Source organism: Solanum dulcamara, chromosome 8 (assembly GCF_947179165.1).
Source record: "Solanum dulcamara chromosome 8, daSolDulc1.2, whole genome shotgun sequence".
Taxonomy (NCBI): domain Eukaryota; kingdom Viridiplantae; phylum Streptophyta; class Magnoliopsida; order Solanales; family Solanaceae; genus Solanum; species Solanum dulcamara.
The window spans coordinates 75,356,605-75,384,016 of NC_077244.1; the positions used below are offsets into that span (position 1 = coordinate 75,356,605).

The 27,412-nt window shown below is 31.8% G+C and overlaps 1 protein-coding gene across 2 annotated transcripts; it reads left to right on the forward strand.

Annotated features, from left to right (window-relative positions):
* Positions 1 to 11,165: 11,165 nt before the first annotated feature.
* Positions 11,166 to 22,770, forward strand: LOC129898947 (uncharacterized). Of its 2 annotated transcripts, none has more exons than XM_055973661.1 (7): positions 11,166 to 11,934; positions 12,807 to 15,671; positions 16,508 to 16,561; positions 19,031 to 19,374; positions 20,000 to 20,097; positions 20,196 to 20,300; positions 22,268 to 22,770. In XM_055973661.1, the coding sequence occupies exons 1-4, from the start codon at positions 11,398 to 11,400 to the stop codon at positions 19,283 to 19,285; spliced, it is 3,711 nt and encodes a 1,236-aa protein (XP_055829636.1). In that variant the 5' UTR covers positions 11,166 to 11,397; the 3' UTR covers positions 19,286 to 19,374; positions 20,000 to 20,097; positions 20,196 to 20,300; positions 22,268 to 22,770. The 2 variants fall into 2 exon arrangements, with proteins under 2 accessions (XP_055829636.1, XP_055829635.1); XM_055973660.1 differs by having other exon boundaries at positions 20,196 to 20,275.
* The last annotated feature ends 4,642 nt before the right edge of the window (positions 22,771 to 27,412 follow it).

Sequence of the window (27,412 nt, forward strand, 5' to 3'; positions counted from 1 at the left end):
TTGGCCACTCAAGCATGACAAATTCAAGCTGTACTCATTTTGAACAATTGTTCTTTCTTTTTTAAATTAAATTTCTTGTTCGGTATTTGATACTTGGGACAATAACAATAATATATTAAGTGTAATTTCATAATTATAAGAAGGATGATGTGTACATAATCTCATCTGACAGACCCTAAGCTCAAGGTATTTGATACTTGAGACATTCTTAGTATTTTAAAATTTTCAAGTACGTTATACTCAAATTTATTTTTTGGGGATATATGGATAGATAGAAAATAATTAGTAGCTAATTGTGCCTTTTCTTGAATAAAATTAAAGTAAAAGGAAAATTAATGGGAAAGATGTTGATGGAGTCGTGACTATTGAAACCTTTAGAGCTCCACATGTCCATGTCTCTATCACTTTTGTTGTCTAACATTTAGAAATACAGATATATGTAAAGCAAGAATAAGGAGTTGTAGGGACACTAGTGGAGTGGTGACCATGTCAAGTGGGATTGAAGTAGTAGTATATAGTGTACGAATATGAGAGAACTATAGACCATACAGGTACCTTTCTTTCTTATATATTCATATATGGACACAAATTTTAAGCTCGTGAGTATGAATTAAATGAGTGCTCACTCACTCTTATTGGCTGACATGTTCACAGTTTGCTTACTACAATTAATAATCCTCGATACCTGTTTGGTAGAATGCTTAATTTAGTTTTTGTTTGGTCTAATATTCTTTCTGAATTTATATTAATTAACTATACGGACATCGGAGAGTGGCCAGTGTCTCCGATGTCCAGGTGAAATGAAGATGTGATTATTAGATCCATCAGGAATCGAATTCTCGCCAACTAAACTACTAAGAAATTTCCTTTGTTTGGTCGGTCTATTGATTACATTATCCATATATTATAAAAAAATTAGGATTAAAAGTTTTTTTGCAGCCTATATAAACAATGTGGCTTATTTGGTGTAGTTATATTAACTTTCGTTAAGAAATAATAGAAGTTGGTAATTGACCATGGATTTTCTTCCTCTTGAGGATTTTCCATGTAAAATTGTGTATTCTTTCTATTCGTTATTATTGATTTCATTAGTTGTTGTCTCATAATATAGATTAAGTTTTTACGTTGTACATATTTCAAAGTTTGTAGCATAATATGTGATAATCATTTTTAGAAAAATCTAGACAAGTATAAATATAATTGTATATTTGAGAGTGAATGGAAAGATTATTTCAAATTTAAACATTCTAATTTGTATTAAAATGTTACTATGAAAAAAATTGATAGCCGACTTCACAAAGTAGGAACAACTTACCTAAAATAGGTTGAAAATATATTGGTGAGACGGAAGTAAGAAGCAATTAATGTGTTAGAATGAATTTTCATGTTGTTGAGGTGGTTTTAATCATGCTAAAGTAGTATTTTAATTTTACTCTTCATTTTTAAATAAAAAATGACATATGAGGAAGGAAGGGGAAATGTAGAAGTGATTACAAGATTATGACTTGAACTCTCATTACTAAGGTGGAAGATACTATTATAAATAGGCGTTTGACCATAGATTTTAAATTCTGCAAATTGAATACTGATTGAAAAAAAAGTGAATAATTTTCATATATTTAATTTTCTTATTTAAAGTTGAAAACTAATTACTTTAGAATACAACTAAAATAAATATTTTTAAGGCTTATGTTGTTGTTTTTTTTAAAAAAAAGTGTGAGGAAAGATCCCTAAGAAAATGTCAAAAGTCAAAATCCAAATGAAAGAATGTGCTTAGCAGATCATTTCCTCCAAACATATTGATATATATCCAATAATATGATTCTATCAATGATAGCTGTGTTTTCTATTTTATATATTCCCATGCCATTTCTACCCTTGTTATTTAAATATTTATTACTTTGAATAACACAAACTGGAAGTCAGCTCTCCAAAGGTGTAAACCAAATTTGATCACTTTTTCTTTTTTTCTTTTTAATGGGAAAATTGAACTTCTAGTCCTTGAAATATCATGAATAAATTTTGATTTTAATTTTTGTGATCATATTTGGCTAATATAATACATTTTTCCTTCAATTAATAAAATATGTGTTTTTAATTTCTTTATATGTAGAACATATGCTATACAAATTAGATTATTTTTGAAATTATATTATCCTCAACTATTTAGTAAATAATATATACGTACTTAACGTTATACACAGCCAATTAAATAGTCTAACAATTGGTAAATTTGGTAAAATTTGCAAGCATAAGGATGAAAGTGCATCACTTCAACTATGGAAAGTTCAATGTGCTTAATTGAATATCTTAAGGATTAAAACCAAAACTACTCCGTAATTACTTCAAAATTAAATATCAAGAGTTGCCAAAACAATTTATGAAGAATCAAAAATGCAATTATCCTTTTACTTCTTATTTATATATATATATATACACTTGAAACGACTATCATAATATTATAAAGTTTATATCACTTTCTGGAGTTTCTCACTTTAATCCGTTAGGGGCCATGGGTTTGTTGACATAATTGGGGAAAAAGCTCTGTCTTTCTGTGTGTATTTGATCAACTCAATTCTTTTTGGTGTCGTTTTATTTGATCATTATGGAAATCTTTTTTGAGCAAATGTAAAAGATAACGATACTTTGAGTCTTAATTATCAATTATTTTGATAATTTGGGTAATTATCAAAATGTAAAAATATATAATTTACTTGAAAATAACTCATGATACAATGTAATAATTCGTTCCGTATGATTCTCTTTGTTTATATTGTATATGTTAGCTTTGTATCGATTTATTCTATATAAGAATTAACAGATACAAGGTGAATTGATACACTGATACTTTACAAATTAATACAACTCGCGAAGCGAACAAATACAAAATAAAACTAATAAAACTAAAACTTTTTCTATGCATGGTAAAAAAATTTAAAATCTTACTATTTTAGCTAGATAAATACATATCATAGATTTGCTCTATCGAGTAATATTCTCGTATTTCTGACTTCCCATAATTCACCAAAGGACAAGTGTCTTGCAAAAGAGAGAAGAGAAAGAGTAAAGAAAGAGGAACAAAAAGGCAAAGAGAGTTCTGAAAATGGGCAGCCGAAAGTCAGCAAAATTTGCTAACGGCGGATTCTTGGCGTAACAAATTAATGTAGTAGCTAACTAGGTTGGTTATGTCAAGCACGTAATACTATTTCTCTAACATTTGTTTAATTCTGTGGGCAGTGGAGTGGGAAGGAGGTAACTCTCCCTAACTTTAAAAATTATATATCCATCTAAAAAATGACTGTCTTATCAGAAGAAATGATCTCTTATGACCACTTACAAATTTGAATAGAAGAAAATAACTGTTTCAGTTCTCTTAAAAAAAAGACATGAAACTAAAAATAAGTTTGCAACGAAGTACTATAAAATTAAATCTCCCGTCTAGTACAACTTACGATTAATGTCATTTGATGAGTATATATATATATATATATATATATATTTGTGTTTTATTTGCAAAGAGTCAATGTTCTTTAATTTGGCACCAATTTGAAGTTTGAACATAGACTAGTATTCATTTGGAGCTAGCACAATAGTGAAGGCAACTTGCTAGATTAATAGGGAATTAGGGATAGCAAAGCATACTTTGATTTATATGAATGCCTATAAGGTAGCAACCTTTCATTTCTTCAAAAGTTAATAAAGGCATAATAATCATTGTCTTCGAGAATACTTCTAATTTACTATATGAAGGACTAGTCACTTTTCTTGTCATTTTCTTTATTTTATTTGTTTTTCCCCTTTTGGAGTTGCAAAACTTTTGAACTACTCAAAACGACATGTTGGTTTTCTGTTACAAGTTGCAATCAAGAATACAAAGTGACAACCTCCACACTCTTTCTTATATATATATATATTCCAGTACATATGTGAGACTTGTTTCATGAGAATTTAAGTTATATATTCTACTAGCATAATTTTTAAAAATTTTATCGTATCATATTAATTTTTTAAATTTTATTGTATCATATCATATTTGTTATGAAGAATACTTGTTATTATAGATTAACATAATTTGATCAGGGGTGGGGCCAGCTTGAACCCCCTTCGGTGGAATATTATATTATTTATATATGATCAAAATTATTTTATATATATATATATATATATATATATAGTAGATGTTGAATTTCCTTCGACTAGTTCGTGTGAACCCCTTAATGAAAATTCTGAATCCGCCATCTAAATTTGATGATATAAAAAGTTTATACTCTATCAATGTCTAAAACTTAAACTCATTTCAAATAGCAGGATAGTACGAATTTTTATTTAAATAATGCATAAACTGGTCGTTAGTTGTTTTGTTTCTCTTTTTTTTCTTCCTGTTTATAATTCCCTGGGTTCTAAAATATGATTGTTATGATGATATATTACCACAACAAAGTCCACATAAACCAAATAACCTAAGAGCCCGTTTGGATAGGCTTAAAAAAAAATAATTTTTATATATGAAGTGCTTTTAGAATTTTGAAGTGCTGAAAGTTATTTTTATAAATAAGCAGTTGAGTGTTTGGATAAAAGTGCTTATGTTGAAAATAAGTGTTTGAACTTTAGGGTTAAAAGAATAAAAAAGGTAGTTTGGGAATTTAGTTAAAATATAAGGGATATAAAAGTAATTTTCATGGTCAAACAAAATGGCTTTAAGCACTTAGAAAAAAAAAGTTAGAAATCCTAACTTTTCATTTTTGACTGATTTTAAGAACTTTATGGCTTAAAGTTAGAATTAGGCAAACACGTCCAAAAGCTAAAAAGGGACTTATAAGTTGGTTTGACCAACTTAAAGCCCATCCAAACGGGCTCTAAATCTATTAACTTTTGACTACAGATTGTCAATATGGTTAACAACTTAACATAGAATTAATAATTAATCCACAAATAATGATGACAGATTAGTGGCTTGGTCCAGCTGAATAAGTATATAGTTCACCAATTCCATTTTGTGTTATGAGTTTAATTTATATACTTATATATACTTGTATACACCATCATCACCAGTGTAAGTATTTTTTATAGTATGACATCACTTGTACGCGTTATATTGGGTAATCAGTCTTACTTTTAAAATTACAAATATAACATTTTAAGTAAAAAAATCTTTATACTGATGATATATAACTTGAACTCATGAATGATTAATTAAGTTCCATATGCTCCTATGCATCATTAATTAACTAATATCACTAATACAACTTATTTTCCCTATTTTCATTAAAGAACTTAGAGAAAAATAGTTTTTCAAAATATTTGACCAACCTAAATACACCCTTAATGATAAATCTGCTTTCAAATATAAAGGCACCTAGCTTGCTTAATATGGAAGCTCTACAAATTAAAGAGAAACCTAAATAATCTTGAGATTCCGATCATCTCTTTTCAACCACTGAATAAAAACTATTTATACCCCACAAAGTAAGCCAATATTCATAATTTATATCCAACACATGAGGAAATAGTCATCTCCACAAATATTTGTCTAACTAAAGTTAAATAAATATTCGTATCCCCTTTTTTTTAATAGGTAGTCAGTGTAATAAAATTGAGAAACAAAACCAATCAATTAATGGAAAAAAAAATAATGAATAGACCAGGCAGCCAACGTATACCATGTCATTATCCTTGGTCTAGAGATGACAAGCGGGCGGGTTATGTTTAATTTTGCAAATTTTTAACTCGACCTGAATGCCTCGTACCCATGCCCGCATCCATCAGCCCCAGACTACCCGATTAATTTTTTTAATTTTTTTTTTTGGTTAGTTTTACTTCATTTTTATCTTTTGGCTGGAATTTTCCATGTCAGTCAAGGATTTCAGGCTGGGTGTAGTTGAGTTTTTTCTTTTTTCTTTTTTGGGGCCTTTGGTGCAACTGCTTTACTAAGTTTCTTCGGGTCTTTAGTTTTTATTTTGGGCCTTTAGTGCAACTGCAGACTGTTTAGTAAAGTTTCTTTTTCCTTCTTTATTGGGCCTGTAGGACAACTTCTTTGTTCAGTTTCTCCAATTCATTTCTTTGTATGTATTAGAACTGCATAAACTCTAAAAATAATGGGAAAATTACTCATTTACACACATTATATTATCATATTTACTAATACTCCCTACCCGTTGAAAAAATATCAAAAATCCCTCTTTTTTTTACTCTCTCAATCTTTCACTGATACATCACTTTTACCTTATATCAGTTTTCCTAAATCCACGCCTAATCTTCAGCCTCGTCGTCGGCAGATTTTTTTTTCAATTTCAGTCCATCTATTACTCAATTTCAAGCTTCTAAGTAAGGTATATTCAAGGTTTCCTTAATTGGTATCTCACTTCATTCTCACCTCCTTCGATTTCCTCTGTTTTCTTCTGTAATTTTTGGTGTTTTTTTATTCATATTGTTCTCTGATACAAATGGAATCCGCTCCATCTTCTACTGTTGGTCTCACTCAGTTGAATAAAAATCAATAAATTCTTGTTTTACCGGACGAGGTTAGATCCAAACATCGTAACGAGCCTTTAGTGATGGATAAGATACGTGAGAAATCGAAGTCAAAATCTCAAGTTCAACATGCACCCAAAAAAGCCGATAAGAAGATTGAAGGGGTTACAACACGCCCTAGTCTCCCAAAGGCATGAGTTCATTTAAGATGTGTTTTTTTTAAATGTTGTTTTTCGGAAGATTTACTCCTTCTGATACACATAGTTTATGTATCAAGCTTTAATGCTTCTTATACATAGTATTTTTGTACCAAATTATCATGTATCAAGATTTACTAATTCTGATACATCTTGTTTATATTATTTTTTTTAAATGTCATTTTTTCAAAATATATACTACTTCTCATACATTTAGTTTATGTATCAGAATCTTATGTATCAAGGTTTAATGCTTCTGATACATCGTGTTTTTTGTATCAAATTCTAATGTATCAAAATTTAATGTGTCTGATACATCTTCTTTATATTATTTTTTTAAATATCGTTTTTCTGAAGATTTACTGCTTCTGATACATCTAGTTTATGTATCAGATTCTTACGTATCAAGCTTTAATGCTTCTGATACATTATATTTTTGTATCGGATTCTAATGTATCAAGCTTTGCTGCTTTTGATACATATAGTTTATGTATCAGATTCTTATGTATCAAGCTTTAATGCTTCTGATATATCATTTTTTTGTATCAGATTCAAGTTGTATTTAATCACTTTGTCATGTCAATGCAGGGAATAAAGTACGTCATCAAGAAGATCCCCTCACACTTCCTGAGATTCGGCACTGCATATACGATTAATTTTATTGATGACTTCAACATACCTTCACGATAGTGGTTTTTTTGAGAAGACTGAACATACTGATTGGTCATCGCTTGATTCTTACAAGGATAAATCAACCGGTAACATTCTTGAAGCACATCACCCATTTGCAGTTGAATACGTTGAAGGAATTGCGTAATAAGGAAGCGATAGCTTGTGAGTATTAACAAATATGCATATTTAAATCATTACTGTGTCAATTTTAATTTTTTTACAGTTGTATATTTATTTTTTTGCAGGGATTGTGGTGTTTTCATGGCTATTTTTGCTGAATATCTTAGTGATGAAATTTCTATTTCAAATACTAGACTACATGTTGAATTCTTCCGTTCAAAATATGCCACACTATTGTGGAATTATGGTTGTCGGAAGGCCAATGATGGTTATGTTAGCGATAACGATGATCCTAAAAAATGTAAGAGAGATTTCATATCTCCTAGTCAAGGAGAACCGATAGACGTCGAGTAGTTTTTTTTTAAAAAAAAATTGTATTAGAAGAATGTACAATTATCAGACTTTTAAGTTTTTCTCATGTATGAAACTCTAATATAAGATGAAAGTTTATATATCATATTATCATGTATCAAACTTGACTGTTTCTTGATTCTGATACATACTATTAATGTATCATATTCTAATGTATAAAACTTGACTGCTTCTGATACATACTGTTAATGTATCATATTCTAATGTATAAAACTTGACTGTTTTTGATACATACTGTTAATGCATCATATTCTAATTTATCAAACTTGACTGTTTCTGATACATACTGTTAATGTATTAGATTCTAATTTATCAAACTTGAATGCTTCTGATATTGTATATGTAACAACATCTCATGTATCAAAATTTGGTGATTCTCATGTATGAGAATCTCATTTATCAGCTTTAATGAATCTGATTCATCTTGATTATATATCAGATTATCATGTATCAATATTTAATATTTTTGATACATCTTGTCTATGTATCAACACCTCGCGTATCAATCTTTAGTGTGTCTGATACATCTTGTTTATGTATTAAATTCTCATGTATCAAAATGTAATAATTCTGATACATCATGTTTATGTATCAGCATCTCATAAATCAAGCTTTAATTATTCCAATTCATATTGTTTATATATCAGAATCTTATGTATCAATATTTAGTTCTTCTGATACATCTTGATTATATATATCGGATTATCATGTATCAATATTTAATTATTCTGATACATATTGTCTATGTAGTAGCATCCCATGTATCTATATTTAATGATTCTGATACATATACAACCTATATCAATACATGTTATATATCAGCCACAATTCAGTTGAAAAAAATAAAACAATCTTCAATGTATCAACCCTTTATATGTCGAATATGTCGAATGATTATGTATCAGCTATCCTCATTTGTCGAACTTGAATTTACATCACTACCAAGTAACTTACGATGAAAATAATTATCAACCATCCATATATCAATTATTGATATTCAAATACTATTCTGATTAATTGAAATATGTATCAAATACAACCTTTAAAACTGTAAAAAGATGTTCCAGTTTCTCCAGGAATTGCTCATCAGGCTGGAGCATTGACTATTTTAACATTCATGATTTTGCTCAATCACACTGTGCGACGATCTTCCCCGTCACTTCTGAAGACATTACCTACAGTCACAAAAATGGTCTGATGATATTGATACCATAACTTCTCATAGAGCATTGACATTGTTAGGCATTTTAAATTATACCATCTGTGATCCTTGCACGACTCGCAAATTATTTTTAGAAAAAAATGCATTTTTTTCTGCCCCTCTTGTTTTAAGATGTTTTGGGAAATTTTGAATGATTAATCTTGTAAAGAACATGTAATCAGTAGTGTCGCGATATTCATCTTGAATCACTTGATGAAAATTAAAATTTGGATTGAATTTTTTTTCCGCACTGATGCTCTGTTTTTAGAATTTTCCTTGATCTTTATAACTGTTTTGTTCTTAAAAAGATTCTTTACCTTATTTAGCACTCTAATTGATTGAAACAACCAATCATAAATTAAATTACGTTACTATCCATAAATAACTCACTAGCATTAATTATTTTACACCCAAAAACTGATGTTTCAGAAAGGTGAGTAATGTATCAGAAATTTTTTAAAAAAGGGAAATCGGGTAATTTAAGAAAAATGAGGGATACATTGTAATTGAGCTTTTTCACTATGGGGTTTAGGTAAAATTTACAAAAATAATACAGTAAAGCTTCGATAAAATAATATTCGATAAAGTAATAATCTCGCTAAATGAATATTTTTCTTCGGTTCTAATTTGAGCCAGTTATATTAAAGTAATATTCTCGCTAAATGCATTAGATAATAATTAAAAATAAAGTATTAAAGGCCCAGAAAAAATATAAAGTAATAATTACTAGAATACATCAAGAATTTATATATATTTAATCAGTCAATAATACTAGACCAATAGCTATTGGTTAAAGTTGATTTTTGTACGTCTTTCAAATGATGAGAAAACATTATACTTGGATTATGATTTTTAAACATCTAGCTTTTTCCTTATATAGTTAACATAAAATCTCTTCGTATTCTATATACATGAATACAATTAGAAATATTAAACTTTACTAAACTCGTTTAGCTTTTCTAGATTTAAATAATAAATATGCAAAGACTACACTTTTTAGTTTCTTAGATTTAAACTTTTGAATTTCTTAATTCAATTATTTTTTTCTTTTTTATGGAACATACTGCAAAATACTCTCTAAAATTATAAATATTTATTTATCGATAAATAAATATTTTATGTATTTATCGATAAACTAATAATCTCAATAAAAAAATATTTTTTCCCGATCCCAAGTATGTGCATTTATAGAGATTTTACTCTAGTACTAATAAAAATCTTTAGAACTTAAAACTTTTTTTAAAAAATGTTCTGAAGTAGTGTAAAAGTTGTAAGAAACATAAAATACTAATTTATGTAAAGACTTGAATGAAATGCTACTTAGTCATCACCTTGTCCACTTCAAAATCTAAGGTAAGTTAGTTTAATTTTGCAGTTTTAACTGTAGGGAAAAGTAAACTTATTGAACATACAAAGCAAACTAATTATCCTCCCATCGCCATCCTTGTTTAACTTACTTTATGTCCTATCGATCCAATGTAATTACCCTGCATGCCTCCTTCATAGCCTAGGTCCGATTCATCTTTATGATATCATCACAGTATATATATATTATGATTGTATCATTCAGTATTTATGCATTTTCTTTGAATGTTCCGGTTGTTTCTCAATGATTCCATGATAGTATGTCATATACTATTATGATATCATTGAGGATTTAGAAGTTTCACATTTAAAATTGAGGATTGACTTTGTGAAATAGTGATTTTTCCTCAATTATACCATTTTAATATCATGATAATATATGAATGTACTATGGTAGTATCATTCATGTACCTTCGAATGACTTAGGAGCGGGACCTTTATGATACCCATCACAATATATATATATACACACACACTATTATGGTATCATTCAATATTTGTAAGAGGATATTAATTATAATTAGTTTGGGGATATTAATTGTAAAGGGGTATTTGTTTGAAATTATTTTGTTGTATTGGGCATGAGTTCAGTTTTAATCAAAGTTTCTTTACCAAACAGTGCAAAAGCATAATTGGATCACCAATCACGTATTTCCCACACATTCTTATCGGGCCTCAAAAAATCTCAACTTTTTTGGGAATGGGCTTTCATTTTTGGACTATTGAATTGCTTAGCCCATTATGAGCCTTAACCTTAGCCCAGTCCATAATTTTTACCTCTGACTAGCTTTCCGTACTTTCTGTCTTCCGTTTCAACGGATTTGACGGCAAATTATCAACCGATACTTTTACCGCCGACAACCGACCTCCGACCATCGCCGTCGATTTCCACATAGCACTGTTTCTTATTCATCGTCCAGAGGACTTATTGGTTGCCGAATTTGGGTTCTGATGGAAGATATTGTTATACACAGGTGATTCTGTCTGCTGTCGGTTTCAATGGACTCCTCAAAACCAAACCCTCAGTCCATGCGAGTCCTAATTCGACCTCCAATTCCACCTTCTCACTCTCAAACTCCCCCCGTACCCCCTAGCCATGCCCAAGTTCCGGCCCCTTCTCCCCACCTTCCTCCATCAACCTCATCGGAAGCACCACCCACCTCCCTCTCTCCATTAAACCCTCAAAGCGGCGTCGTTGTGGTTGGTTTCATCGGAAAACGCCACGATGACGTCGCTTACCTAATGAACCGGATTATCGATTCTAATGTGTTTGGCTCCGGGGGTTTAGATAAGCCAATGTTTGTTGATAAACCGGATGAAAAGACGGATTTTGCTGTAACCGCCGACATGAAGAGTTGGTTTGAGTGTAGGAATATAAGCTACTATCACGACGAGGAAAAGGGGATTTTGTTTTTGCAATTTACTTCAACTCGATGCCCTCTGATGGAAGACAATTTGGAGTCTAAGATGGGATTTGATTCACTGTTGGAAGACTACGAATATGGGGATCTCCAAGCTATGCTCTTTATGTTCTCTGTAAGTTTTCTTCTTCTTCTTCACTTTATCTTGGAATTTCTGACAAATCTGTGTGGCCAAAATGGCTTCTTTGTTCCTCATTATCTTAGATTTATTTATTGGTTGTACATTAAAGACTAATGAGACAAGATGGTAAGGTGTCGTCTGTCCTCAACCTCAAATAGTTGATGTCGGTTGAATGAATTATCAATGTCTATTCCACTCTACTTGGACTTGTTTTCATTCATTTGGGAAATAAAAAGTGGTAAAAACAAGCACAAGACTGAGGCTATTTGTCATTGCATGAATCGCTTAAACACAATTTATTTTCTCTACAGAGACTTGATCAATAAAGCTAACTGAGAAGTGGATGAGTCGGATTGATGTAGTTGTTTGAGTGGCAGCTGTCTATAGTGTTAACCCAAATGAGTTATCTGACTCTCACTTATTTTACTCGGGAAAGGTTGATTCTTGTAACTGGGCATGGTTTTGGATTTGCAATTGTATAGAAGAACTGTGTGTAGAATAGTTTTGTATCGTTTCCATGCATCAAAATGAGCCTGTAAAATTTGTTGCTTAGTGGTCAATTTGAGTTGACATCTTCTTTACTAATGTGTCCAGTTGTTCTTCTTACGTGTGCCTAAAGGTCTTTCCCAATTATTATTATAGTGCTAATCATATTCTTATTTGACCAGTACGGACCCTCCCCTCCAACCATAAGGCTGAGGATTTTAGTCAGGGAGCAAATTGGGAGGGACACCATTGGGCTCCTGGGTATGGGTTTGGGAGGTGGAGTGTACCATATAGAATTTTCTTTTGGGGCTTTCCATTTCATATTTCATACTTCCCCTTGTTAATTGTAGAATGTTACTCAACCATGCCTAGCTATGCAGGTTTGTCATGTTGTAGTATTTATCCAAGAAGGGCCACGCTTTGACACCCAGATACTGAAGAAACTTCGCATCTTGCAAGCAGCTAAACAAGCAATGACTCCATTTGTTAAGTCACAATCTCTGTCATCCTCTTTGTCTGGCTCACCTTTTGCATCTCCATCACGTAGAGCTGCATCAGGAAGATCATCTAACAATCCTTCGCCTGTGAAAAGCCGTGGCATTTTCAACCGAAATAATTCAGCAATTACTCTGATGTCAGGTTTAGGTTCATCCTCTTTATTACCCGGGCAGTGTACTCCAGTTACACTTTTTGTTTTTCTTGACGATTTTGCTGATGATTATCCTAGTTCTAGTGTTGAGGAGCCAGCTGATATTTCCTCAGCGAATCAATCATCAAATGTTGGTGCCTCGGCTCGGCCAAGCTTGGCTCCAAAAGGTTCTGGTTCTGTGGTTGTGCTTCCACGCCCTATGAGTAAATCTGAAGGTGGGTTTAGGAAGAAATTGCAGTCTTCTCTGGAGGCACAGATTCGATTCTCCTTTAAGAAATGCCGGACACTGTCAGGTTCTGAAACTGGTCATACAGGTTCAAGAAGTGGGGGTGTGTCAAATTCGGCAATGCTGTTTTCCCTGGATGCATCAAAGGCTGTTGCACTTTTAGATATAACCTCTAATAAGAGAGGTGAATCCCTTGAATTTGCCACTGGCCTTGTGGAAGATGTTCTGAATGGAAAAGCGACCTCAGATTCTCTGCTATTTGAAAGTCATAGCCAGAGTGCAAATAGAGAAGACTTACTTTCTATCAATGAGTTCATCTGCAGGCAGACTGATATATTAAGAGGAAGAGGGGGTGTGTTTTCGAATACTAACAGTGGTCCAGCTTCTGGTGTTGGCATGGTTGCTGTTGCTGCAGCTGCAGCAGCTGCTTCTGCTGCTTCTGGAAAGACATTTACTTCTCCTGAACTTCCACATTTGGAGAAATGGTTATCTTCTAGTCAGCTTATTCTGCAAGCTATCCTGTCAGCAAAATATGCCATTGCAGACGAGACTGAAATTAGTAAGAGGAGGCAAAGAAATTCTGTTTCACCATCTCTTGAAGGAAATGCTTCAAAAGTTTCAGATCCACTTGAAATTGCAATGTCTTTTTTGGCGAGTGGTAGAGGGATAAATACTAGGTTTTCTACTTTATGGTGCCAAAAGGCCCTTCCAATAGCTAAGGAGACATATTTAAATGAGTTGCCTCCGTGCTACCCAACTTCTCAGCATAAGGCCCATTTGGAGAGGGCTCTGCATGCTTTCAATTCAATGGTCAAGGGACCTGCTGTGCAGTTATACTTGAAGAAACTGGAAGAGGAATGCACATCCATCTGGACTTCTGGCAGGCAACTATGTGATGCTGTTAGCCTCACAGGAAAACCATGCATGCACCAAAGGCATGATGTAGAAACTGGTGGTTTATGTTCAAGTGATGAGATTAAGATACATTCCAGTGGGTACGTCTTCCTCCATGCATGTGCATGTGGTCGTTCAAGACTCCTGCGGCCAGATCCTTTTGATTTTGAAACAGCAAATGTTACTTTTAACCGTTCCATGGATTGTGACAAGCTTCTTCCAACAATTCAGTTACCCCAAGGAAGTGATACAAGTGGGCCCATTCATTCCCCAGCTTGGAGTTTAATCCGAGTTGGGAATGCAAGATACTACCAACCGTCTAAAGGTTTGATGCAGAGTGGCTTCGGTTCTACCCAAAAGTTTCTTCTAAGGTGGACTATCCTCCTTGAGAAGCCTAAATATGAGAATGATTTACTATCAAGCAATTCAGAGCAAGCAAATATAAATAGGTTTAGTAGCAATGCCAGGGATGAGCCTAACACAAATTCAGGCATAGAGAAGGCTGGTGATTTGAGTGTGCAAAATGGATATCAAATGCAAAAGAAGTCTTCTGCAGGAAATATCAAACCAGATGATAAAGTAAATAATTTAGGTAAAGGAGTTTCCAACTTTAATATGAGAAAAGCTTTTTCTGAGGTGGTAGCTGGTTCAACTTCTGCAAATTCAGGATTTCCTCCGCTACAATCAAATAGACAAATTATGTCAAATTCAGAAAAGAGTATTAAGCCAAAAAGTGCAAGAGAAGGAGGTAGAGAGAAGGTTAATGGGATTAGTGATGAACAAGTATCGGAAAAAGTTGCTCTAATTCCTGCTATTCATGAAGTTAAGAATCATAGTACTATTGTTTCTAATGATGTTACTAAAGGTAATCAAATTTTTCAGATAGGCACACATTTGGATTCAATGAAGATGAATAGAATTGAGAAGACCAGACCAGTTACCTCTTTTAAACATGCAACAGTTTACATTGGATTTGAGCATGAGTGCCCCCGTGGGCACCGTTTTATATTAACTGCAGACCATCTCAATAGACTTGGTTCTCCTTATGCATTGCCCATAGAATCTGTCGCCCCTTCATCTTCGGAAAATATAGATCATAAGGGGGTAGGTCCCTTCCGAGGGGGTAAGAATGGTGGCCATGGCAAAGGTCGCCGGCTGGCAAATGGGATGATTTCTACTTCCTCTAGGAAGCTCAGGAATCTGGAAAAGTCAAATGAGGGGTCAGATGACGGAATTTCAAACTTAGAAGGGCCAGCTCAGTTTTCCAGGCATCCAGTACATGCTGTACCAGGAAAAGATCTTGAAACTGGTCTTCAATCTCTAAATCTGAATGACTCTGGCTATACTACCTCCTTGTTAGATAGAAGTTTGCCCATATACATGAACTGCCCCCATTGCATGGAATTGAAGAGTAAGAATGACCAAACAGATGTGAGATTTGCAGGAACCATTTCACAGCTCCAGAGGATCTTTCTGGTTGGAGTCTTACTTCTGATATTTGGCTATTTTCCTCAACTTCCCTGAATCTTTATGACCTCCTAAAGAACTATTTTGTTTATGTGATGTCATTTTTAAGTGCTTATCTGATTCGTTGTTTCTACTAATGTTATGAATAGGCTTAGGTGATATGGTTTTATGTTGTTCAGTGCATAAACCAATTATGAGTGGGTTAAGAGACAACTCATAATGTATAACATGTGTTTTAAGATATCTGCACTTAAACCTGTTTTTGTAAATTCATTTGCTCATTTTCACCAACTTCGTGGACATATCAGCAGTTTATTCATGGCCAAGGCTGCGTATGAGGAAATTTAAAGGAAAGATAGGATATTAGAGATCTTTTGGTCTTCTCTATTCAACTTATAGTAGGATACTGTTTAATATTTTCTGTTTAAAGGACCTATTTCTAGTGAAATACAGTGAAATGTGCCATGTTAGCTAGTACATTGAAATTGTGGGTAACTGGAGAAGTGGGTTACTTGCAAATAACATATATTAGAAATTGGTACCTCTTCTGCATATTTCTCAACTCGTAAGGCTTCCTTCCATATTTCTGAAAGTTAAATTGTTAAAGAAATTATTTTGATGGGGACACTTCTCAAAATTGAACTGCAAATTTGCTGTATGTTTCTGTCCCGTTGGGTACTTATATACGTGATATTCAAGTTGTATATTTATGACCATCCACATTTGCCTTTATTTAATCTATAATCTTTGTTTTCTTTTGATTGGTAATTCATAATCTTTGTGAATCCCGAAAAATTAAATATACTTTCTTTGCCAGTGTAATGAGTATGCTCTTTGTCTTGCAGGTTACACCTCACTTCCCTATCATTTTAGCAGCAAACCCAGTCATACAGTTTGAGGTATGAGTTACTTACTGGAACTTTTGGTTTTCATTTACCATTTTCTGCATTGAATTAACTTATCTTTGTTCACCTAGTTCTATGACGCTGCTTTGGGATCATTTATGATCTCGGAATTTTGCATTACTCGTATAACCTTTGGTCCTTCATAAAAAAACTGTGCAATAGTCATAAATTATTTGGTACCATCTTTAACGTATGTATTATTTATGTGGGATAAAAGGGGAATAAGAATGGATATTGGGTAAGAGCACCCAAAATGGCAAAATTACCCTAAAAATAAGGTGCCCTGTTTTAGTAAATAAAAAAAGGTCACGATGGTATTATATAGTAAGAATTTGTAATGGTTTGTACAAGTTTCTCTAGAGGAACACTTCGAAGATTGGTGTTAGAAACTCACAATCTATGTATCAGAATTTATGTATCATAATTCACGATAGTAATTTGTCTCCTTTTTTTTCTAAATGGTTTTGAAGGCATTGGGTGCGCCTTTTGATGTATTTACATAGAAAATGTTCTCTAATATGTATATATAGTACTTGTGTAGTATTTTTCACTTCGGTTTCTATTGTTACTTGTTGTTCATTGGTTGTGTTTATCTTGCCACTTTGCCACCGTTATTTTGCTTTCTAGCCTATTTTGGTAATGCATTGTTGTGCCAAGAGTCTATTGGAATCAACTTCTCTACCCCACAAAGGTAGGGTAAGGTGTGCGCACACTTTACCCTTCCCAGACACTACTTATGGATTAGACTGGGTATGTTGTTGTTGTTGTTGTTGTTTTAATAGATCTTTTAATTAATTGAAAAACTCTAACGTAGAAATAGAGTTCTAATAAATATTAACTTCGTCATACCAATTTAGGTGCAAACACTATTAGACATATTTTGGCAGTATAATAATTCCTTGTGTGGAAATAGATTCTGAAGTAAATATTGACATTGTGATACTGATGTTGTGGTAAAACTATCGAAATTTTGTTCACTATATTTGATTTTGCTCATTAATTGTTAGTGTGACGGTGAGTTATCATATTCCTAGATAAGTACACTTTTTTCTTAAAAAATTTACGTTATTTCTTTAAGAAGTTTTGTAGTTAATAATATAACGCACACACAACAATTTATTCTTTTAGATACATTTATTATTAATTAATGCGATACATATGTACAAAGTACGTATCCACAACTAATATGAGTGTCAGAAATCTGTTTGTTTTTTTTAAAGTTGAACTCCAGGAGGCACTGTTTTTCTTTGTGTAAGTTCAAGCATGTCCTGAAGTTGAGTTTTGGAGCTCAAACTTGAGAACACATTTTGCTTTATCAATCTCAAAACATATTCCCTTAAAGCTATTACTATAACTGCTACTCTCTCAGAAAGCATGTTGCGTTGCACTGGCTTTATTCTTGCAGATTAAAAAAATGTTTTACACTGAAGAGAGCAAGAAAAACAGATTTTCCCAGAAAAAATGAATTTTCTAGTGTAGTAAGCAGTAACATCCTTGCGTTCTTCTTTTACTGACGTATCTAGCTGCCAAAGAGTGAAGTGAACTTCCTGAATATTTCACCGATGGACAGGTGGTTGAGGTGCTTGCCAACAATGTTAGGATCTGGATCTTATTGTTGAATTTTTGTTGACCATCTCATCTATAATTTAAACTATTAGAGATAACACACTTTATTACATAATTATATCTTCAAAACACTCCTCATGTGCAGGCTTGATTCTTTTCATGGGCCAGGCACGTAGATTTTCTTTTGGGATAATTTCAAATATATACAATAAACTAATTAGTTTACAACAAATATAGCCATGTTTTATTTACATAAAAAATAGCCAAAATCATAGAAAATATACAGTGACTATACAATATAGCTTGCCCAAAGTCATAGAAAATATACATTGACTATACAATATAGATTACTTATACATGAACTATACACTGAATATGCATTATGATACACTCAAAAACTGAATATAGATTGACTATACATGAAATATACACTGACTATACATGCCTAGACAACGAACGTCCATTTTTTTGGTAATTACTTTTGCCGAATGGCCATGTGGTGTATTATCCCTTTTCTTTTGCCGATAATTGGTGGCAGTGAAATTTGAGCCCAAGCCCTCTGCTTACTTTGAACTATGTTGAATTGTGTGACACCTCATCTAAAAACTTAAGCTGTTAGAGAAAGTGCACTTTAATTACTTTATTATATCTTCAGCACTCACCACAATATAAACTACATGAAGGCAGAAAAGGTTTTTAGCTCCTCCTTTCTCAATGTAGTTGCCATTGTTGGAGGGAGTTCTCCCACCGGATCCCCATTCATTGGGATGCTTGACTACTTGTACTTTGTCATATCTTCTAGCATATTTGTGTTGTTTCCTTGTTGGTGCATCTTTGGAAATAAGCTTTCAAATTATTCTCTCAATTGCTGATATTTTTTCTATTTTGACTTTGTAGGAGTCATGTCTCCCTCCATCTGTGCCAGACCGTAAAAAGAAGTTGCAATTTTGTCTTGGATGTCGAGTAATTTTACCCCCAGAGAGTTTTCTGTCACTTAGACTACCTTTTATTTATGGTGTACAGCTGGAAAATGGAAACCTCCATCCTCTCATGCCTTTTGAACAGCAGCCTGAACTCACTGCCTGGATAACCAAAGGCACAACATTGCAGCTTGTATCCAAGGATATCATTCATGAGGAGCTTTTCACATAGTCCAGTGGATAAGGTCTAATCTAGTTGGTGCTGACTGAATTTTATTAAGCATCTTGAGCAGCAATTCTCGGACAGTTCTCTGCCATCAGGTAAGCATTTGATCGAGCATGCTTCAGTTTTACTTTCTATAGGATGAGATTTCATGATTGCGGTCATAGAAGGGCAAGACGGAAAAAGCATCTTTTGCTGCGGCTTTTAGAAACCTAAAAGGAAGAACTATGATACACCTTTCTTAAATAATGATGTTTAATAATTGACGCAAGTGTGTTAAATGCATGTTGGTGTATTCTATTGCATTTTGAAGTGTACTACTTATTTTGTGTTAGGGACCAAGGATTTTGATATTTGTAATAAATATAAAATATCATGGAACATAAAGCTGTAAAAGATATTATAAAGTAATCATCGTATAAAATGTAAAATCTTCTTTGATCTGTAAAAAATATATTTTTATATACAAATCATTTACTAGTGGATGAAATGGGCCCGGATAGAGCGGAACAGACATAGAGGATTCATATTGTCGACAATAACTAGTTTGGTATTGAGTCCTAGCTGAGTAATATTGATTGAAATTGATGCAACTTCAAGAGATTTCCAAGGGAGTAATGGCTAATGGCAAATACCTGGTCATTTGTTTCTGGGGACCTACATGAAATTGTTTGAACTTTAAAGGTCTAAACTTAGTATTTTTTTGTTTCCTTTTGTTGTTAGATGCTTGCAGGATAACCATCTAAGTTTTATTTGTTGTAAAGCTGGGAAGGCAATTGCCCAAATACATGGGAAGAGAGGAGAAAGTTCCCTCCACTTAGGTGAGGCACTGTGACTGATTACTCTTTATCTTTCTCATGGCAGGAATGCCTGTGGAAGGTATTTCATATACACCAAATCATGTCTTTTTTGTGCTCAGGTGGGTTTATTAGGTTATCGCTTGGCAGACCTGGTGATAAGCTGGTTCATCATTAGCGGGAGGTGCTTTGGAACTTTTTGGTATGCACTTTTTCATCCTTTAAAGGTGTGCATCAAACAAATGCAATATGAAACTTTAGGGGTTTTTACAATTTTACTTAGTGTTATGATGATATTGCATTTAATTTTTAGGGATAATACATTTTTGATTCCTCGGTTATTGATAAATTCTTATTTTGGTCCTTGTGATATATGACTTAACACATTTAACCTTCAATTAATTAAATTGTGTTCTTTTGGTCTCTTTTAAGTAGGAACTTTGTTATATTTAAACTATTTTTAGGACTATATTACCTTCAAATATGGAATAACATTACAAACCTAACGCAACACATGGACGATTTAATGGTGAAACGATTAATAATTCCATAAATTGTGAATATTCACAATCAAAAGGATCAAAAGTGCACATTTCTGTTAATTGAAGGTTTAATGTGCTTTGTCTAATATGCACCCAAGGGTGTGTCCTAGTGATCAATGAAGTGGGTTGAAAACATGAGGTCTCAGGTTCAAAGAGACAAAAACACTAGGTGATTCTTCCCATCCGTCCTAGCCTTAGTGAACAAAGTTACCTGATAACTGTTGCTGGCGGGAGGTGGCAGGTATCCCATTAAATTAGTTAAGGTAAGCGAAAGCTGACCCAGACAGCCCGGTTATTAAAAAAAATTGCTTTGTCAAATATCACAAGCACTAAAATTAGAATTTATTAATTACCGAGGGACCAAAAGTGCTATTAACCCTATTTTTTATTCAGTTCATAAATCATAGGGTTAAGGGGATTGGAATTTAGACTGAAGTCTTGTGATAAGAAAACGACTGCGAGGCAGTACCAAGTGGTCTGGCAACGTTTATCCCAACATGGTGTGTATACAACAAATCAACAATTTGGCTTGAGATATAGTTAGGTTCAATAAGTAATAGTGTTGTACAATAAATTACTTATCAGACAAAAAAAATAGTATGGTGCATGCAATTTGGGGACAAAATAAGCAAACAAAATTTCATAAAGATGAAAAATTAACATTTGATATGATTCAAAAAGGTAAACGATAGCCAAGAGATATTTGTACTTCAAAGGAGAATCTTTCCTTAAGGTAGAGTTATCCCTAGGTGTGGCAGGCGGGAGGTGAGGGAGTAGGGGAGCTGGGTTAGAGTGTGCAATATCTTTTAAAATGTGGGTTGGGTAGTTAAGTTGAAACTTGTGTGTTTTTGGATTCTTAGGTTAGGAAACCACTAATTCTTCATTTGTTGGTTGCTTTAAGTCACGTTAAATGAACTCTTCACTTTGCTTGCCTATATGCACCCATATCAGATGGGTAAGATATTCTATGGTTTAAATATTGAAAATATCATGTTACATAGCTGAGTCCTAGCTCATTGAGAGACTGAATTAAACTTGTCTTCTTAACATGAAATCTACAATATATAGTAGCAATCAAAGAGCCTTGGTCACTCCTTTAGGTGGTTACCTAAAACGAAAACAAAAATAGTTATCCTTCTTTCATGTTATCATATAGGAATTTAAATTTAGTCGACATTCTTTCTATTTATTTTTAAAAAAATTGATATATATTTGTTGAATTTACTTTCTTTGTGAGAGTTCTGGTTGGTTTATTCCTTTCATTGAATGATTAACTATGGTAAAACTCCGTACAAGATTGCTGAATACCAGACATATCAAAGAGCCCCAGTGAGCGTAACAGTCAATTTTTATTTGGCGGCTCTGTAACTTTTTTAAATGTGAAGCAAGCAGTTTGAAGTCATTAATCCATCTACTTAGGAGCTGATATTACTGTCTGCTCTAACTACTAAGCTAAGGTGCTAATCATCGTGCTGCTTGTGGTTTGCTTTTTTCAGTTTTATGGGGAATGTGATACTGTAGTTGTCTCTGTACTTCCTTTGACAATGTAAAAACTTTCATTCGTTACCATGCATGCTTTGAGTTAAATCCGCTGTCATAAGAAGGAAAATCAGTAGTAATAAGTAATGTTCTCCTTTCAAATTCTTTTGCAGTTACAATACCGGGATCACTGCGCAGTGTCTATTCAACACTGGCATCCGATTATCTCGGGCTTTTGCTTTGGGTTCAACTGTAGTAAGCAAAGAGGAAGAATTCACCATACTGCTCTTTTGAATTATTTGAAGAATGGATCTCTAAACAATCAGAGATCTATGTATACATGAAGTCCTACCACTGTTACAAATGCTTGTTAGAAAGAATAAACACAGTGGCGTGAGATGAAAATATTAGGATTGTGACCTGTTAGTAGAGCTTTAATTCGCATGGTGATTAAATTCCATTATAAGTTAATTAAACGTTGTTTATTACATCGTTATGGCTTCTGTATATGGCTACTTAATTTGAGGTTGATTCAGCACAGGCATTTTAATTTTTGTGCTGTTTTTGTTAGCCAGTAGAAGAGTTGGAAACTTATAGCTGGGTAATAGCTATAACATGTAATCTAAATCGTACATGACTTTTATGAAAAGGGTGTATTATATTATTTATTACGAAATGATAATGTTGCAACTGAAATTGATATTTGTACATAACTTATAGCTTTTATGTACTCGATATTAGGAATACTAGTTTGATCGCCAGTATTTTGTAAATTTTGAACTTAAATATTTGAAAAAAAGTAATTTAACTTCTAAATATTCTTGCTCAAGTTATTTGATTTTTTTCACAAATGTGGAGTCTGTAATGTTTGTATACATGTAAAAGACTTTCAAACATGCAATATGCTTGTAGAGAAGTGGGAATTAATTTCATAAAAATCTGGCAATTGCATTTTCAAATTTGAAGTAGGATAGGGGGAGTGAAAAGTGTGGCTCTACTTAACCTAATTAATGTAGTGAATTGAGAATAATGACATCTCAGGTTTAATTTAGCAGTGTAGAAATATTAGTTTTTTTTTCATTATCTAATTTTGATGGATAGAATTTCTTAATATCTGTGTTGGTGAAAAATAATACATATCAGTGAAATTAGTTGAAGCGCATTCAATTTGACTTGAATACTACTGTATTGGTGGAAGGCAGCAGGTACCTCACCAAGTCCTCAAAGTATACGCAAGCTAATCCAAATATGTTGAGGTATGCATAAGTTGATCTGCACATCGCCGTTATAAATTATTATTATAAAAAATTCAGCCTAACATGTGATGTGAGAAATGGTAATTGTAGATATCTGCCCCTTTCCAAAATCCCATTTTGTAAGGTTGTCACATGGCAATAGGAATCATCCAGCCTGCCTTTCCATTAAATATTGGATCATGTAGGGTATGCCCTGTTCCAATGAAAGTATTACTTCCCATAACTTTTTTTTTTTCCAAAAATAATAATTTCTCTTTTTAAAAAATATCTTTTTAAGTGGGTCATGTTTAGAGAGGATGAAGTGAAAGAAAATGGGAGGACAATAATGAAAATTCCAACCCTACATTTCAATGACAGTTTGGAAATGACCCCATAAATCAGAAATGTGCATGTTATATTTTGAATGACTAGTCCACTTCTTTGGCACATATATGAATTCTGCTTCTATTTTTTTTTTCTGGACAACTCATTAGAAAATTTTGAAATAGACTGATTTGGATGAGAACCGATTGTTCAATCTTCATTTTTAATAAGTTTTGGCTTTTCGATGAATTGAATATTGTTTGGCCAAATTTTTTAGATCAAAAGTGCTTATTTTTAAATGATGACATGTTTGATCAAGTTTTTGAGAGAAAACAAGTATTGATAGAGAGAAACAAAAACTGTTTTTCAATAGTTAAAAAAACAGTTTTTCCACAAAAGTTTTTTTTGTTGTTGTTGATGTTTTTGTAAAATTACGCGTAGTAACACTTTTCAAAAGTTTGTTTAAACGCTAAGTTTGATTATATATGGTAGAAGTATGCATTTACTTCATTTTAGTAACTACAAATAAGTTTAGGAATCTTTACATTTTTGGTCATGTAGCTGAAATTTTTTACTCGTCTAGCCGTAATCAATTGTCGTTGTTGTCGATACTTGACTTAAAAAGGCAAATATCAAGGAAAAGCGCAGTGTATTTAGTGCAAATGACTTTCTTTTTTCATGATATATTTATTGGAATGGAGAAGAAATACAAGAAAAAATAACAATTGGACACGAGAATACAATTGATTGCATTATAAGGTTTCAATTGAACAGTATGAACAAATTCGAATTTATAACATAAAACACAAGTGTATAATACACACTAATTATATACATATTATCTCGGCTAAAAATTGTAATTAAAATAAAGATTAGAATTGTTTTTTCTTAAAAATTTTAGACTTTGTTGGGTTATTGTGATTTGTGTACGTAGTACTGTATAAGAATCCAAAATTTTAAGGGATGCATGTACCTTGAAAACAATTTTTTCCTTTAACATTTGAAACAATTTAAAGCCAGCTGAAAAATAAGAACATGTGGGAAAAAAGTTATTAGTGTTAGGTATTCTTCACAAAATATAGTGCTTTATATTGATGCAACCTCTATGTCTAGCCACATAATTAATATAAAAGGTATACAATAATAGGGTAGTTGTGTATTATGAAGGAATCCATGACTTAGGGAGATTAGTAACAACTACCAAAGTTTACAATCTACAATATTTATGGATTAATTTGGCTATTTATATAATTTTATTTTCAGTTTGTATTGTCTATTCCAAAAGAAATGCTTTCGATTATCTAAAATGTGTTATTATCTTCTTATTAAAATATATAATTTATTTTGCTCCATCGACTAAGAAGGAGATGGACACTATGTGGACTACTTGTATCCTTTTAATTTCTTATTCTTCGATCTCTTGTTATATAATAAAAAATCATAAGAAAAAGGAATAGTTTTATAAGGATACGAATTTATTGTCATTTTCGGAGAAGCAAATTAAATGAGTATTTGTTTTTTGAATCATCCTCTAAAATTAACTATTCCAATTAAAGTGATATTAACAACAACAATAACATATTCAATTTGAGAAAAAGGTATATATGAAATATAATTACTTTGAAGTGTACATAAAATAAATCAATATAATTTAAAATTCATCTATAAATCAAATTGTGACAAAAGGTCGACATCAACTACATATTCGGAGTACTTTTTTAAAAAATAAAATAAAATAAAATCACAGCTTATTTGTCAAAGCTACAGTTGTATGTGGAGTATAATAAATTAAAGAAACAGTAATGATGTACATCTTTGTGGAGGGAAAAATAATGTGCACGTTTTTCAAATTAATAATTTAATTATTGGCCAAACTGAAAAGGTCGGCATACCCTTATCGGAAATTCATCATCAAACTGAAAAGGTCGGCACACTCTATAGTCATTTATCCCATTTTCTTTTGCTCGATATTTAATATATGTATTAAAATCGGAAAAATTATAATAATATGTGCTTTAAAATTCTTATTAACAATATTTATATTTTTTTATTTTATTTATAAAATTAAGTTTTTAATTACAAAATTAACAATAAATTAATTTTTGAAATTATTTTTGTATATTTTTATTAATTCCATTTTTTCATTTTTTATTAATTTATGTGCTAATTTTTAGGAGTTTGATAATTAATGATTCTTTGGATTTTCAATCAGAATAAAACTCTTTTGTTTCTCTTTATTTTTATATACATTAATAGCGGCCTATTAATGTAGTCTCAATTATGTCTTTTACATTAGTTATATCAAAAGTAAAAAAATTATCTCTCCTCTTATTACGTATAATCTATATAGCTAGCTGCATCACATTACAAGTTGATGTTACAAAGGCACATTAACCAATATATAATCAAAAACATATCAAATTGGCAATTACATTGTGTTATGTTTAAAGTTTAATAACACGTACACACACAAAAAATTTTTTAACCATTATAAAAGTATATTCACAAAATCAACAATCATATATCATATGATCCTTATTATAATCAAAAAAATTATCAACATCATTAGTACACATGTATTAGTATACAGTTATTACATACACCTTCATGTACACCAAAAAGAGAATCAATTATTTAATTTTTTTTAAATTCATATTCATCAAATTAAATTCATCAACACGTACACCAAAAAAAATATGATTTTAACCATTATAAAGGTGTATTCAACAATATATAATCAAAAAACAAAACATCAATCATTTATCATTTGGACCTTATTATAATCTAAATAATTATCAGCATCATTAGTACATATGTATTATTTATTATATTTATTGAATACACCAACACGTACACCAAAAAATGAATCAACACGCACACTAAAAATAAACCATGACTATAAATCATTATACACCATTTGTTCATCAGTATATAATAAAAAAAAACACCAATCATAAACACATAGATCATAATATAATCAAAAAGAATTATCAACCTCATCACTACATAGGTATTATTTATAACATTATCGAATTCTCCAACATGTACACCAAAAAATCCATGTTTTAACCATCATAAAAGTGTATTTATCAATAATCGTTAAAATACCAAATTAAATCCGTCAACATGTACATCAAGAAGTACACTAACTAAAAACCATGAATTTAACTATTTTAATTAAGTATACATGAATTTGTGATCACAAATAAATCAGAAAAATACCAAAAATTCATAATATCAACCAAATTATAATTTTTAAAAATGTCTATTGTTGATCGTATTCCATTTGTATTTGTATGCTTTTGTTAAGAATAAATAAAAAAATTGAAATCATTACATATACAGTGTTCAAACTAACAAAGCACCAACTAATAAAATATTTTTTTCAATTTAAATAATAGTTACCTTAAAAAATCTTCGTATCATACAAACTGGCATAAGACTCTTAAACTACATTTTCTTGTAATTTTCTGTACTTTATAATTGGTACTTATTTTTATCTCTATCAATTGATGTTAATTCAAGAATATTAATCAAGAAATACAAGCAAAAAGATACTATAACAGTATCAGAAATCAAAACGTATATCATAATACATACATGTTAAATCCCATATTCCATCGTGATGAATTAAAATTGATAAATAATTCATATCTGCTATGAAATGATTTTTAGAAAAGAGAAGGTAAAGAGTTTTATTTTGGTTATAATACTTCTTTTTAGTTATATGAAAGAAAACATTAAGAAATGATTGAGATA